Genomic DNA, 16266 nt, shown 5'->3' with positions numbered 1-16266 from the left:
TTCACACTGAGCTTTGAATCTTTAATCAATCTTCATACCATTTGCCAGCATTTTACCCTATTGGTTTTTCTTTTAATATGTTTTCCTATTCTTATTTAGCTCTTACCTTTGAACTGTAGTACGTACTTCATCATTTCAGTTTGTATAAAATTTACTTACTGATAAAATTAATTTAACTATTTGACCTAATTTTTTTTTCAAGAGGCAGCATCACTTTTTCATTGACATGCACCTTCTCTATCACCCAATATCATTTGTATCCTAGTGTTAGCGTCTCACTGATTTAAGAGAGAAGGCTGGTGTGAACCTGTATTCACTTACGGTTGAAATGTCTTTATAGGTTGGATGGTATCCAAAGAGTGAGCTGAATTTTCCACCTGTCTCACTTGGATACATAAAATTACCTCATTTATTTAGATACTGTGATCAGCTCTTGCTCGTAGAAGAGTATTTTTAACACCATCTCTGTGAAGCTTCTGTCTGCGTGGGGCGAGCACTTTCCTCCATGTGAGCTTCTCTGATTCAACGCATTTGCCAGTTAATTAAAAAAAAAATCATATATGCATGCTGCAGAGTGCCTATCTGAACATGGCACACTAATAAAAGTGAGAGGTCCGTTTCAAAGATTTCTGTTTCCCAGCTACAGAAACAGGAGATTTACAGCATTAATGTATGAATCCTGCTCTGAAACAGAGGTGCCTCCTTCCTCATGGTGAGGGGCAGCTTGGGCTGGCAATCATTTCTTCATCCACATTTACCCAGAAGGTATTTGTGCTGTACTGGGATATGCCATAGTCTTTTCACCTGGGGCTACTACAGAGTAGGACAGGATGGAGGCAGATGATTTACAATGAAGTGGCAGATGACTGAAATTGAAAATGTTCTTCAGATGCTCAGGACGTATTTTTCAAGCGCTTTCCTACAGCAACCCTGCTACAAAGGATCAAGCCTGGAGGACACCCAGGAAGCACACCAGGAAGCGCCAGAGGTAAGGTGGACTGGACAAAGTGGGCAAGGAAAGCTGCAGCGTGGAGGACTAGACCTGCATATGAGAAGACGGCAAAGGCCTCCTGGCCCCGCTGGCAGCAGTCTCCTTAGAGACCGCAATCCAAACACTGAAAAGGACTGTCTTGGACTGCTGTGTTTTTACTAATCTCTAGGTTTACTCCAGTGATGTTCTCAAGACAGAACTCATAAATGTGAACCTCCTCTACCAGCTCTGTTGCAGTTTTTTATGTTTTTACAGGGTGAGCTCATTATGGATAATTATGTTTCAGATCACTGTAGAAATAAAGAACTACCAGTAATCAGAGTTGGCCTGTGTATCACAAACATAAAACTGTGTTTGCCACCTATAATTTAACACCAGGAGGAATTATGTAATCTTGAATTTACAACATTTGAACATGTATTAAGGCAGATCAGCTGGGCTTGAGGCTAGAATTACGATGTGCTGCACAAACACTGTTCACTGTAGCCAAGATGGCGACGGTAATCTCACAGATCGCTATGAAAATTTTCTCTTTGCTTTGCAGCACAGCTCTCTGCACAGTGCTCTCTGTGAAGCTTGGTGGGAGAGCATACCTACATGGCAGTATCAGCATCCAGGGTTAACAAACATCTAAAAGATAGGGTCTCTGCAGCAACACGCATACTCATTCAGTTCTAAACAGAAATTGGCTCCTTCTGCAACTCCAAACTGGCATCCACACTGGCAGCTAATGCCATGGGTGTCTTTTTTCTTCTACTTTGTGGATTTTATACAAGTGTGCCTTTTATATGGAAAAAACAATCTGGTGTAATAACTCGACACTGGCGTTGGAAATTCTAAGTACAAAGTCCAATGAATTTATGACTCATTCTCTATCCCCTTCGTGAACAGTGCGTTCCCAAGAAAATGCCATCTGTAGCATTTATCCTGCCTATACAGGGAAGACCAGTCACACTGGGGCTTGGCCTGCTCTATCACACAAAACCCAAGAGACAGTCTTTTTCAAATTAACAAAGGGGCAAAAAGGCACAGAAGATCCTCTGAAATAATCTTCCTGTTCTTTTGACTACATAAAAATTGGCTACTCATTTAGCAATTTAGGTAAACAGCTCATTATGAAAAGTCACTGAGGAATAAGCCTTTATGATTTCATTTCTTGATCGTTTCCTGTCTAACTAAATAAACATGAACTCAAGTGACACAGATTCCATTATTTTTGTGTGCAGATTCTTGAATGATTTCTTTCATAATTTTTTGAATAATTTAATCTTCTCCTTCCTGTCAAAGACAACATATATCAACAGACAATGGTTGGGAAGAGCAAAATCTCTCAAAGACAACCAAATCTGTTGAAAACTTCTATTTAATGTTGAATCCAGGCAATGATCAATTCTGATGTTCAAAGAAATGTAGGAAAGTTTGGGGGGGTTATTCTGTTTTGATAAACTGTGCTTTTATATCACTTTGAAAAGAGAACAAGAGTGAGAATAGCAACATCTTACAGTATGGGTAAAATTCATGGTTAAAATTCCTTGATAAAATCTGTTCTGCCACAATTTCAATCGTGACCTCTACAGCGCAGCTTTACATGAGCATAAGAGCTGAAGTACATCTGTGACATTAGCAAATCATCCTAATTACAGCAGAACCACAGTAACGCAACATGATGCTTGTCCATGACTACACACAGAAGAGAGCAGACTCTCCCCGTTTCTCAGTCCAGGCTCAGTAATCGGCTATTGCAGTGAGGTCTAACTGAGAGCTAACCACGGGTCTGATTTTTCCCTGGTCAGGCTTCACCAAAGTACTTTTATTCCTCAACTGGCAGCTCAAGAATCAGAAGGGTGGCATTTTCAAAATGGCCTGTAGACTTACAGCATGGAGACACTCTCAGGTATATTTTCTTACATCCTGGTTTAGAGGTCTTGATGCTTTGAAGGATTCTCAGTGACCTTCTTAAAAAACCTTAGCAGCCACCCTTCTTTCATCTCACAGATAGGTTGTAATCCTACATACACAACTTCCAGAGCGTTACGCTTATATTCTATAGCTTGTAAGGCTGTGCTGAGTTCTCAGCAATTTCTGCTAAATCCAGAGATAAAAAGCAGAAACAATGAGAGAAGTATCTCTACAGATCATGCTTGTGAAGTCAAGAGAGGAGTCCTCTGTACCTGCTGAAGTGGCATGAGCTTCTCAGCGTGGGGCCAAGGACAGCAGCTGTGAGAGGGAGCCACAGGGACTAAGATTTGGCTTCTAACCTGAAGAGAAGAATGAACCAACAACAGCTAGAGATAGCTGGGGCCATTAGCCTCCTGGAAATCGTTCTGAAGCTATTCAAAGTGAGAGAGAAGGCTACCCAAAACGTTAAGCAGCAACCTTCAGGGAAGTCAGCTGCCGTAAGTGGTAAGTGGTATGTATTGTTTTAGACCTTCCTCATTCGATGACTGACTGGGAATTCTGCTTCTTGCTCCGAAAGATGGAAGGAGCATCTTTTGTTTGCTTGACCCTGAAAGGCAGAGGAAGTTGAAGACTTTATTTATTCAACCCCAAGACATGGGAACTTACAGAACATTGTCACTTCCCAAAGAGCTTTTGTTTTTATTTTCCTTCTCAGCCTGTATGGGTTCTGTTTGCCTTATGGATTTTTCACAGACAGTTTGCTACCAGCCTTGGACATCTGTGAGTGGCTTTTGCACGTGGCTGTCAGTTGAAAGAACATTCTTTGTAGCTGCATGCAAATAATCATGCTGCTTGATGGAAGAAATCCCTCTAGTTTTGATCAAAAAGCCTTACCACTAGATTTGTTATTGACCATTTTAATTAGAATGTGTATTATTTCAGAGCACTTTTGAAGTCTGTTACATCAGTATGATGATGGATGCTAGGAAAGAAGGCTGAGGCAAGTGGCAGCAATCAGAAGCTGGCCAACACAACAGAGCACACAGACTTTGCAAAACTCACCATCCCGTTCACAATAAATTTCTGCCTTTTAAGAGCCTGTTTTACTGTTGTGTTTCATGAAAAAAACAACCCTTAAGAGACCAGGATTCCTTAAGAACCAGGAACATGCAAGTTGTAGAGAGTCAGGCACACAAAAAACTATCTCAAAGGCAGACCGAAGACAAGTCCCATTGTGTGACATTGGACTAAGGACCTATCCAGAATATTTGTATAAAATTCAAAACTCTCTCTGTCACGGCTGCCAATTCCCAGAAAATGAGCCTTGGATCTACCAGCGGCTTTCCCATCAGGTCTCTCACTTTTTTTTGGCCCAGAGTGCAGACACCAACCCTCAATTTAGAGAGAGCAAATGATGGAAGGACTTTCACGTATGGGGAACTGTTTTGCACAGGGATCCTAAGAATAAAAAAGGCCTTTTTGGTGTTTGTGCTGCTGCTAAGACCACCAGTACTCATGGTGAGTACACACCTGCACAGACATTTACAGCTGCTCCTACCAAGAGAAAGTGCAAGCTGTGAGAGTATCTAACTTAATCCTAGGGAGAAATGCATTAATGAAAGTGGCTTCTTGGGCTAAACATTAAATACTACCTCCTGTACTGAATGACTGTACATATGTTCTCACGTTTGTGTGCTGCAAGGAGAGGACTACTGGTGGTGTGCGCTGCACTGCAGAGCTGCAGGCATCCTGCAGAGAAAAAAGGCTTGTGCTTGGGGTAGGAAGAGTGGCTTCGCTATGCTGTACTCTATAGATTATTTTGATCCAAAGATCAATGTTATAACCCACTGCATTTTTTTCAGCAGTTAAGTAAATACACGGCTAATGGCAGATGTTTTCATTTAAACTTCAAGAAAGGCACCGCCTATATGTCAATTTGGAATTGGTGTAATGAGCCAACAAGACTCTGAATTACAATAAGAGCAACTTTAGGAATGAAATCTACTGGAGACTTAACTGGTCTCAAGTGCATAGTTAGATTTCTAAAATAATAGCTTCAATCCAGCATAACAAACATGACTTGCTTAAAAACAAAAGCTGGAGTTTAACTGTAAACTGCAGTTGGCTTTCATTCCCATGAGAAACTACAAGATATTTCTTCTTGGAATAACTTTTCAATAAAGCCACACCAATGGTGCCCCCAAAACTATGTACAGTGGGTCTAGGACTAACAAGTTCTGCATTTTTCCCTCCAGGCTTACCAACCCTAAGGTCCTTAGGTCCCATCAAATTTTCTGTGAGTACTACTTGTGTCTGCAAATGGTGAGGCTTTGTCATTGGGCAGAGGCAGGTCAAAACGTGGGCACGGCTGGCTGCAGGGGCCAAGGAGAGAGCTGTACTGAGGGACAGCAGCCAGCAGGGAAATGGGAGAATGGTAAAGGGGTGCAAGAGCATTTAGGGAGGCAGAAATGGAGGAGCTGACAGGAAGTGCTGGCTGTGAATTGAGGGGTGGCCCAGCAAGCTTGGAAAGGGGCTTAGAACAGGGTGGGGGAGAAGGAATTGGTAGGAGGGTAAGAGGGGAGGGATCAACATGTACCAACATGTAACAAGTTACTATACTTCAAAAAAAATGCTTAAACATATTTAACATATATTAACATATTAAACATACCTAAATAATTAAATATATTTCTGTGCACCTGCACAGAAGCCCTCAGTGCGGACTTTGCTGGTTTATCCTCAGGCTTGTAGAGGGGCATGGGCAATTCAGGTTGACCAGGAGAAGGAGCACGTAGGAGAAAGTTACAAGATAATAGCCATTTTTACTCTTTTCCAACATCCAACAACTGAATAGTTTTTATCAAGTTTTTATCTTGAAAACGAGTAATGTACTGTTATTGCTTTGTACAATATTGTTCTCTTAAAATTCCATTGTACTGAATGCACACATGCGCACATACATGCACCAATCTACTACAAAATTTTCTGTTGAGATTTGCCATTGGCTGCAAAGTACTAGCATTGCCACTGGCCAGATTTACCCCAAGTCTTCCCTCCAAGAAAAACTCTTCAAACTATAAACTTGATTCTGCTTTGTACACTGGTGAAAACTGCCAGATCAATCTTGCAGAACCATGTCATTAACCTCCATGCAGAGTCACATAGGACAGTGACTGAACTCATCTTACTTCCTAATCTTTGTCTGTACCTGTTCTCTGTCCCTGCAGCTGGTGGTGGGAATGCCTCAAGCCAGCTAAAGGCAGTCTCTAGCAGAGCTCAGAAGGCACTCAAGCAATCGAAGTGCATTCAGAAAAGGATGACGGTCCTGCTGGGAAAAGACTGTCCAAGCAGTTCAAAGGGTTCTCGACTGAACTGCAAGCTGTTTCATGTTTGGAAACCGTGTCATGGGTAAACTTTAGTACACAGACAAATAAAGATTCTGCAGAAGAAAGCACGTGAAGAAGTTCCGAAAAAGTTTCAAAGCAAAGGCCACTTCACTTGCATTCCCTTCATCTCCTCTGCCAGGGTTGTGGCAGCAAAAAGGAAAGGCAAGTAAGTGGCAGTGGAAAAGGTTTCCCTTCTTCCACAGAGATCTGGCTGAGGCATGAGAAAAGGCAGGAGGGGACAAGTTCTTTCACTGAAAGTTTTGCCAATTCCCCCCAGGGAGACCCAGCCTCTTCTAGCAGCCAATTCTCTGCAGGTGGACAAAGAATTAAGGTGGGCTTAAAAGAACAGAAGAGAGCTGGGAGGAAAGCTTTGTTGTCAGCTAACTTCCAGATGCTTGTTCAGGGCATGCTCAGTCCTCACAGAGGCAGAATAGGGTGCAGGAGCAATGTTCTCAAAGAAGAGAAGTGGGTTCTTCTCCAGGCAGAAATTTTTAGGGAATAATCTCCTCCAGGTAACCTACTAATAATTAAATTAAAAATCAAGCCAAGTTACCTACTGGTTCTTGTGTATCTTGTAATCTTTTTTCCTAATATCTGTCTGAGTGTCACAGAGGAAGCAGCGTTTGATGCCCTTGTTTACTTAATGCTATGCTTGTATCTCATCTGTTTCAACATCTCTGCCCAAATCCCTGGACATTTTTTTTATTTCCTGGATGATGCTGATGTTCTGAAGAAAAATCCCAAAGAACTCAAGTAACTATAATTTCACAATGTTTCACTATTAATGAAGGATAAGATTTGTCACTGGATTCTGATGTGTATTTTCCAAATTATATTTACTCCACCAACTGAAAAGTTATTTCAAGTAAAACAAGACTCAGTAACAGGTTAAGAAGAAATACTTTGTAATTTAGATATAGTGTTTGTTCTTCAAGTGATAAAGTACCCATTTGCACGTGATAATTCAGCTCAGCCAGAAAAGGATCTTTGTAACAGACATGAAAAGGGATTTTCAGGCAGATAAATGCCAAAAATATTTCTGATACATCTAATAAAAATTCCCCTAAGTTAGCTGGTTATAGATTATCACACTCGACTTACTGTACTGCATGGGAAAATGTAATTATCAAAATGTTGAAAGCCTAAGCTGATTTATTTTCCTTAGTTTATGGAAATTTGCATCATCAGATAATGTTTTTGGCATGCTTGAATTTAACAAAAACATTTGGGTTTATGATTCACTTGTACTGTAAAACACGTAAGTTTTAAAAAAGCATTATGTTCATAGATATTCAGAAAGTAAAGTTTATACTGTCACAGGGTTCACGATGCATTTGATAACTGTGACAGTGACCCTGTGCCCCAAACATGTCCTAACTTGGCAGTTCCTCACCATATGAATTAATGATATATTTATACAGTTCATGTTCTGTCTCTCATGTGGGACTAAGATGCAGATCGAGAACATTCCTGTTCGCTAATAGGCCTGTGCCCCTGGTGCAAAGCTGTTTTCTCTGCTGTCCTGCAGCACTGTAACATGATTATTATTAATCCTGACCATGCAGTGCTGAGAGGTCCCACTCACACTGAGTGTTGTATAACAGAGTGGTAAACAGCTGAGGAAGCTGATGGAAGGCAGTCAGCATCCTAACAAACCAGTAAGGCCAAGGAATTTGCCGTGCTAAGCAGGCATAGGAGGAACCCAAATGAGAGGACGAGGACAGTCTCCACACTCGATGGGATCTTTGTAGCTACCAAGTTAGAGAAGCTAGATCACATTCAAGTAACCATTAATCAGCTCTGTATAAATCATTGGGACTGGATGGCACCACCCCTGTCCTTGAAGGAGCTAGAATGAGATACTGCAGAACTGCTGGCCAAGCCACGCAGACTCTCATTACAGCCTCGGTGATCAGGCACTGGTGATTTGCCAGCACCCCAGCTCCAGCGGGGACCCTGGCAACTAAGGCCCAGTAATGACCAGTCTGACTTCTTTTTCAACAACAGACATTTGGTATAAGTTTGGTTTCCACATACAAGTCAGGCACATCCCTTTGAAATTATTCTCCTATCGTTCTCTTTCATGTTTTGGACTTACCATTGATGTTTACAGCTGGCAACACTATAGACATCTTTGGTCTTCTGGTCTTGTTATGTGTGGTGGCTGGCAATAACAGGTGGTCCTGGAAAATAGGGGAAAAGATGTGTTAAATCTACCCTGGAAGTACAGAGCTGGGAAAATTCCTTTCCATTCTGTCTTACAGGCATTCCACATAAAACTATTTACGACAGCTTAGCAAATTCAAATTGTTGAGGGAGTCTTCCAAAAGTCACAGCAATTGCTCATGCTGTGTAACCAAGAAGAAATCCCTATCGCATGCAGCAGAATATGAAAAGGCCTTGATCATGTGGAAAGAGATGGAAACTACTATTAGGCCCTCATTCAACAGAGTACTTATGTATATGATTAAAGTAATTTAACTTGACTTCAATGATATTTAAACATGTGGTTAAGGGCTTTGCTGAATTGGAGACTTTACTTGCAGTGCTGTCTGCTTTATATATAAATGTCATCTTGCTATATCTATGTCAAGCTCTACACCACATGCCTCGTGCAGCAGGACTGTATCAGTCAGGGTTGTGATGGAGTGTGAAATATGAGCTCTGCCGACAAAACCTACCGGGGAAGTTTGATGGCAAAGCTGTGCTTTAGTAGCTTATCTCAACTGTGAGGTGGCTGGGTGCTGCTGTAAGAGAGCAGTGATCAAACTAACTACCCTGGGTTTTAGCTGAGGAAGCTGCATCTGCAGGAGATGCTCTGGATATGGACCTGACCTGCAAGGAAAAATGCAGCCTTTCTTCAGTTTTTTTGCTGTTGCTGAACTCAAATTGCTCAACTTGCAGCCTGGGAAAATATGGTTCCTCCCTTATCAACAGAAGTAACAGAACATAAAGTGCCAGTCCAGGCATCTCCCATACTGTTGTACTATGCTGATCTTGATGGACCAAAGAAAGACCACTAAGGCTGAGGGAAGCTTCCCATGCCTTTCAAAGCTTAGCTTCCCTGACAGAAGCTTGCTTCACTGCACCATCTCAGTACACAGCGGGCATTGTCAGGGAAGCATATTTGCTCTCTCTTAGTAATTAGAAGCAAAAGACTGTGCTTATATAATTGACAAATTGACTTTAAATTTCTAACTCAGGCTCTAAGTGAAACAAAAACCTGACAATCACTAAGTATCTTTTACAGGCCCCAGAGAATTAATGGAAAGGTTTATTTTCCCAGCCATTGTGTTTGCCCCTCTCCCAGTCCCAGCAATGCTAAGTTCACTCCCAGTGTCTCTGAGAAGAACAAAAGCCAGCAGGTACCACCATGTCACACACGTGGTGACGAACTCGTTAAGAAGTTTTTGCAGCTGTCCTAAAACCAGATCCAAACGTCTGCCTTTCACTTTTCAAGATCCAGACATCTATCTCACACAGTTAAAAAGCAGAAACAAGTTTGATGCTCTCATTTTATGCTTTCCCATTTGTAAAACTCCCATGATATTTTACAAACCCGGCACTCAGAAACTTTTCAAGCAGCTCTTCGGCTCCCTAGTTAAGGGTAAGAACAGACACACAAATACCCTATGCTTTTGGCGAAGGTTATCTTTTTGGCAGACTGAATTAGACTTCCTTCAGGACACAGCTGTTAACTTCTTAATGTCAGGGTATCTGTATTTTCCCCATTTTAATATCTAAACACTACATTGTTATGTCTAAGATTCAGGGAACTGAGTTACACACAAAGTTAAGTGTTAAATATATTAAGATATTCTGTAGATATATTGCAGAAATATCACTCTCTTTTTTTCCCACCAGAGAATTCCCCAAAAACCCAAATGACTGACCATGAGAAGAAAACATTACTTCAATAAATGACTGTAATTAAAAACATCTTGGTACCAAAATTATAAAACCACTCTGGTATAATTCTCAGACTACATATGTAATTCCCATTTCATTTTTGAACCACTGAGATTAAGACAACACTCGGTAAGACAATCAACTTCACAGAAAAACTGTTCTTGAAATTCAATGTTCCCAAGGGAACAGGCCAAAGATAAGATGTCCATTAAAACCACATTTTGTAACAATGTCCTTGTCATGATTTGATGACTATTTTTAACATCACTTAAAAAATGCTTATCCTGGTTTTCTTTTTCAATGCTTCTGAGAGTCTACAACATCATTACCTAGCAAAACACAAGTACAGCATAGATGATCACTGGTGAATTACTAGAAGTGATTACTAATTTTTGCTAACATATCTGAAGATTGGTACATTAATTGATGCTGGCTTAGTTTTGCTTATAATGGCACCTTTATTCACTGTTTGTATAAAATGTATTAAGAACTATCACAAAGACTTTACAATCAGAGTACCTCTATAGAAATAAACAGCAGTGACATTACAGAAATGCCAATTTTCTGGATAGCAACAAAATAAGGAAAATTCCTCAGATACCTCCTGTATCATTACCTTCTTGGCTGCACCATGGGGGGTTCAGGTTAGACATTCAGAAACAGTTTTTCACCCAGAGCATGGTGCAATCCTGGAACAGGTCAGCAGAGAGCTAGGGGATCTTGGAGGTTTCCAAGACCCAGCTATACAAAGCCATGTCTACCCTTCTCTACTATCAGCAACAGTTCCACTTCAAGAAGAAGGCTGGGCTAGGCACCACCAGAGGTTTTCTCTACCCATTTCAGTGATCCTATGATTCTCTTTTTGCAGTCCACAGGACAGACACTGGCAGTACCAACTTCTCATAAGAGTCCTATGGTAACTACAGAGGCAGTGCAAACACCTCAGACTTGGCCTTTACAAGCTCTGCATCTCCTCCATCATGGTTAAATTCAAAGACTTGGCTCAGACTGACTCTGCAGTTAACAAATTTCATTTCCATGACTACAACACAGCCAAACTATGCATTAATACTGCTGGGCAGGTTCAGATTCCACCAAACTGATCTGCTGGAAAACAATACTTTATTCCAAACCCTGCATTGAAAATGAGATGTAAAATTCACTTTTCTTAGTTCTGCCTCACCTAGAAGCCATTTTTTTTTAATACCAGGAGTTAGATTTAATTGCAACTAATTTTAGACTTCTGTGAATGATGTTTCAAGAGCTGCAAAGACGAAATGAGCAGTTCGCCACTAACTGCTCTCCTTCCTCGGAATTCTGGCTTAAAACAAAAACACCAAGTCATTTTCTGGTAGATCAGTCAATTGAAGTGGACAACTCCAGCAGGTATTTCGCTCTACACTAAGATAGCACTGGAGATGACAGGAGCTCCAGAGAAGCCTGCTGCTCTCCAGTGAATACCATGAGAATGAGGTCTAGTTCAGACTGGTCAACCAACATCCAAACACCTGCAGCTGTATTAAATGAATCCCACCCAGACAGCCTTCTCTCCCTAACTCACAGAAACAAAAGGAGTATTATTTCCTAGATCACAATTACAGTCACTCAAAATCAAAGGAATATAAGAAGAAAAACAGATAGACAAAATGCTAACATTATAATTCAATCTAACCTAATGAAGTGACTTTATTTTACAGAAATCATGGCAGGCTCAAACACATCCTGCTCAGCCACACAGAACCCTGTTAGAGACAGAAACTGGTATGATAAAAACTTTGATACCTATTATACACGTTACTAGCACTGTTACATGCACTGTTACTAGCAATCCCTCCAAATACAACCTGACAAGATCAACTCACTGGATCTGAAACAAGCTGCATAGGGAACCATTTTCGATGAAGCTGCTCTGCTACCTGAGACATTAAAATTAACTCTCCCTTAGTTTCCAGACTCTGAAATGTCTCCTAAAACTACACAGCGAAGTAGTACATTCAAGTATCAATTCACCTGCTACTCCTCTGTTTTACTGGAGCAGTCTGAATAGTGTCAGAAGGAAGACCCAGAGCCTTCTGCTCCCACAGCATAGTGAGACAATGAAGTAGTTTCCATTTGCATTTGTGTATCCAAACATGCTTTGGAGTTGCTGCACAGCTCCTCAGTGTTTCAACACCAATTTTGGAGAAGACAGACATATAAAAAGCCAGTTAGCTGTAAGTTCAACCTGGTACCAGGAGCTAATGCGCAAGATGCACAGATTGTCTGGAAGTTGGATACTGCCCATCTCTACTACAAAGAGACATTTTTAAAAATCTGGAATTAGGGAAATTTATCCATCTCCCTAATAATCTTTATCTTTTATACTGAGGAGTGTCTCTCTGACAATCAGTCCTAACTTGCAAAGTTTCATAATTACCCTCATTCCACATTGAAGGCAAAGGTAGCAGCAGGTATGCTGCAGAGTACCATAAATATTTTGCCTGCAGTTTAGCTACCTACAACATTCTCATACCTAATTATTTATATGCAACATAAAGATTAGTGATTAGGAAGAAATTAGACACTTAGAAACATTGTTTGAATGCATTTCTAAAATGTAAAATATTTTCTCCTGACCTATCCTGTTCTGAAGCATGCTGAATTGCATCCCAGAGGAGTGTGTAATGCTATTACTCATCCCTAATTTTAAACACTAGACAAAAAAATCTAAAATTAAAATGCTGTTTGTGATATTAACACATGGTATAAAACTGAAAATGAATAAAAGCAAATCTTGCAAGTCAGCATCTGGCCCATGAGCATGAATGTCAACCAGAGGCAGAATAAATTGCAACTATTACCCAACAACAGATGGCCTTGGCTTGGGCCAAGATTTGCACTTAGATGAGATGACAATTTAAATAGATGATGCAGACCTGAGACTGCTGGCAGAACGACTGGAAAAATATCAGCCTGGAAAGACAATATTTCAAATGAGACCCTAGCTTCAGCATTCTCATTTTGCTTTTGATCATCTCTATAGTTCAGTGATATTGAAGCCAGATGAGATGGACAGATAGATAAATATAGATACAGATACTAAAAATCCAGCCACAAATGCATTACCTTAATTTAATAAGTTGGGATACAGAAACACATTTTTTCCTGGGAATAGAGTCTGAAGCTGTTACTTGTTAAACTTTGATTAATAATCACATTTATTAAGTTCTTGCCACCACAAAACATTCAGGACACTATATTATTAGAATATAACTAACCCGAGCTGTAAACACTTAGAAATTAGGCACCCCTATAGAATGAATTTCCTCACTGAATCTTTTTACTCTGCTGGCTTATTCAGTGCCTGCTGATCTGCTTCTGGTCTCAGCAACACATGGAACTGCAATAAAGATTTTTAGGCTTTTTACATAAGATCAGTGTTGTCAGGGCTCTAACAGGGATTAAGGTTTGGCGCCTCATGTATCTCTAACCCCCACAGTCAACTGGCAATGGAAATCTTGTTCTGCTGTTCTAGAATATTCCAAAACTGGCTGCTCCTGCAGCTTCAGCGTGAGTCTCATGACATGTAGTTTGGTTCTCAAAGTCCCCACTACCTAGATGCATGAAAACTTGTGGGCATCTTAGCTTTCATTTAAAAAAAAAATTTAAAAAAATTGTTTCTAACTCTCATAGTTAAAGGACTTAAAGAAAACATCATCACTGCATACCATGAAGTTTCATTAAACAGAGAGAAAACACGCTAGTCAAGGGTATTTTTTATTTTTGGGGGGTTTTTTTGTTTTTTAAACTACCATCATTTCATAAGCTGGACTCGTGGCTTTTAAATTATTAGAATTGGCAATATTGCTTGTTTTGGCTTTTGCAACGCATGTCCCACCAGCAACACTGCACCCAGCAACAGCCACCTCCCTGGGAAGCAGTATGCCACCTCACTACAGGCAATCTGTGGAGCTCCTCCTCCATTTCTGTGTGTTTGAAACAAACACAAAGGAATTAATCCTTGCAGCATGCCCATGATGGAGGAAAATATTACCAGTGCTATGGGGAATGTTTAGAGGAGTTGTGCATGCATTTGAGGGATACACAAGTGACACGGGACACAAAGGAACAGACTTCCAAACCCGCCAAGGCTCTGCACTCTCAGCATGAGCTGTCTTTCCTCCTATCCCTGAGGTTACTTATCTGTCAAATCAATTCCCCTAGATTTTTCTTGCCTTCTTAGGTACGGATAAGTATTTTTCAAAAGCCTTTTCTAGTGTCTTGAGCAAAAGCATTACCTACTAGAAAATAATTAATGTAACTTGATTTAAATGTGCTTTGTTACAGTGTATTTAGCACATCTGCCTACGCGAACAGTGTTTGTCATGCTATTGAAGGGCAAGCCGTGCCTCTGACCCCTCCCAGTGGTTTGGAGCATGTACCCTGCTAAGTACAGATGTGATCCATGTGGGAGCCATGACTCCACTCCTGCAAGACAGGCCCTACCTCACTTCTCACAAAGACTTTGTCAAGATGTCCGAATGAGCCCCGCTCTTCGTTAAAAGATCCATCTCTGACAAACTAAGGATGATCTTTTCGAAAACAGGTGACATTTGTTACTTTCCAGGAATAAAAGCTCCAAGGAGACTGGATTAAAATACCAAAGGAAAACCTTAATGTGCTGTTCTCATAATTTGCCTTGATGAGGAGATTTGATCTTTACCATTGCCTTGGAGACCAGCTATGCGCTAGAATATTGCAATGATCAAAGACAGCTGCCAGAGCGGAGGGGGCAAATAGAGCCAGGCACCTCGGACTGCTAAAGGTTACTCTGACCAGGCAGCTTCAGAAGACTTCTTACAGTAAACAAACACTGTAGCTGGGCATTTTTTCATCTCTGTTTATGACTAAGAGGTCTCCCAGGGAATTGTGCCTCAACCTCTTCCAGCCTGAATCTTCACGCTATGATTCTAGGACCACATTACAACCACTGCTGATACAGGCTGAGGAGCTTCCCACATCCCACTGAAGTGCTGGCAGCTTCCCAAAGCTGCTGGGGATACCATTTTTCTTTAACGGCACTACTTTTGGTAGTGTTCAACATGTCCTGACAGCTCAAAAGCTTATCTATTAACTATCTGACCACACCTAGTGATATCAAGATGAAGCAGATAGAAAGCAAGTGAGTTTTTGACCATAAAAAATTGTGCATCAAATCCATGTATTGTCTTTCAAACCTATCTTTTCTGAACATCTTCAGGGATTTAAGGTCAATGAGATGACATTGGACCTTCTTTAGAGGTATGCTTTTGGCTATACAAAGAGTGTGAAATAAAAATGTGCTTTCACAGGCCCAAAAAGCTGCATGCAACTTCAGAGACTGCCCTGTACAGGTCCTCTGAGGAGCGGGACTTTTTAAAACCCTGGGCTGACAGAGCCAATGATCCAGCTTTTCTTTCATAAACCACATATTTCACACTTTTTGTAAATTTCAAAATAATTGTTTCAGGCTGTCTGGCTGTTGCCAGAGATGTGATATTTCTGTCCTGATCTCCTACAAAGGCCATCAAACCTGCACTGAGGCAGCATCACGGCCTTTGGCATGTGACTCCTAACCGGGAAACAGTACCTATGAAGCTCAAACTTCATTCTCAGGACAGCCAGACTGAACTTCAGCAGCTCTCTGGACCCAAAAGGAGGCTGTTGTCCAGGGAAGAGAACTTACTGCAATGCACTCAGGGCCTAGGGGCTGATTCTCATTTACCCCAGCAGTTCCTGACACTGCAAAGCACATAGCCCACATCATGGTGTAAATGAGAATCAGGTCTTGGCATATCTGTTTCTGGTTTCCTCTGTCAGTTTGAAGAGGACATGTACGAAAATTTACAAATTTGTAGAGGAAATGGCTGTATAATTTCACTATTGATTCGGTTGGGTGATGGCAACCATATGGTGCCCTGAGAATACAACGCACTGGATACAGCACTGGTCCATCTGAAAATGCCAGAAGTTCCTGCAACATTGCTTTCACTATCAGTGGATGTTAAACAGGGCAGTAACTGTAGAGGGGAGGGTGCCTCTGAAGTTACCGCTATCCTACCA

The 16266-nt window shown here is 41.0% G+C and overlaps 1 protein-coding gene across 2 annotated transcripts in view; it reads right to left on the bottom strand.

Moving 5' to 3' along the window:
• The window catches only part of ATF6 (activating transcription factor 6), an 85915-nt gene that overhangs the window by 11917 nt on the left and 57732 nt on the right, over positions 1 to 16266 (bottom strand). For both annotated transcript variants that reach the window (XM_072867505.1, XM_072867506.1), the window contains exon 15: positions 8375 to 8459. In XM_072867505.1, the coding sequence (XP_072723606.1) occupies positions 8375 to 8459 (85 nt within the window). The remainder of the gene's footprint in view (positions 1 to 8374; positions 8460 to 16266) is intronic.

Source organism: Ciconia boyciana, chromosome 7 (assembly GCF_034638445.1).
Source record: "Ciconia boyciana chromosome 7, ASM3463844v1, whole genome shotgun sequence".
Lineage (NCBI taxonomy): Eukaryota > Metazoa > Chordata > Aves > Ciconiiformes > Ciconiidae > Ciconia > Ciconia boyciana.
This window is presented reverse-complemented; position numbering and strand designations above follow the sequence as displayed.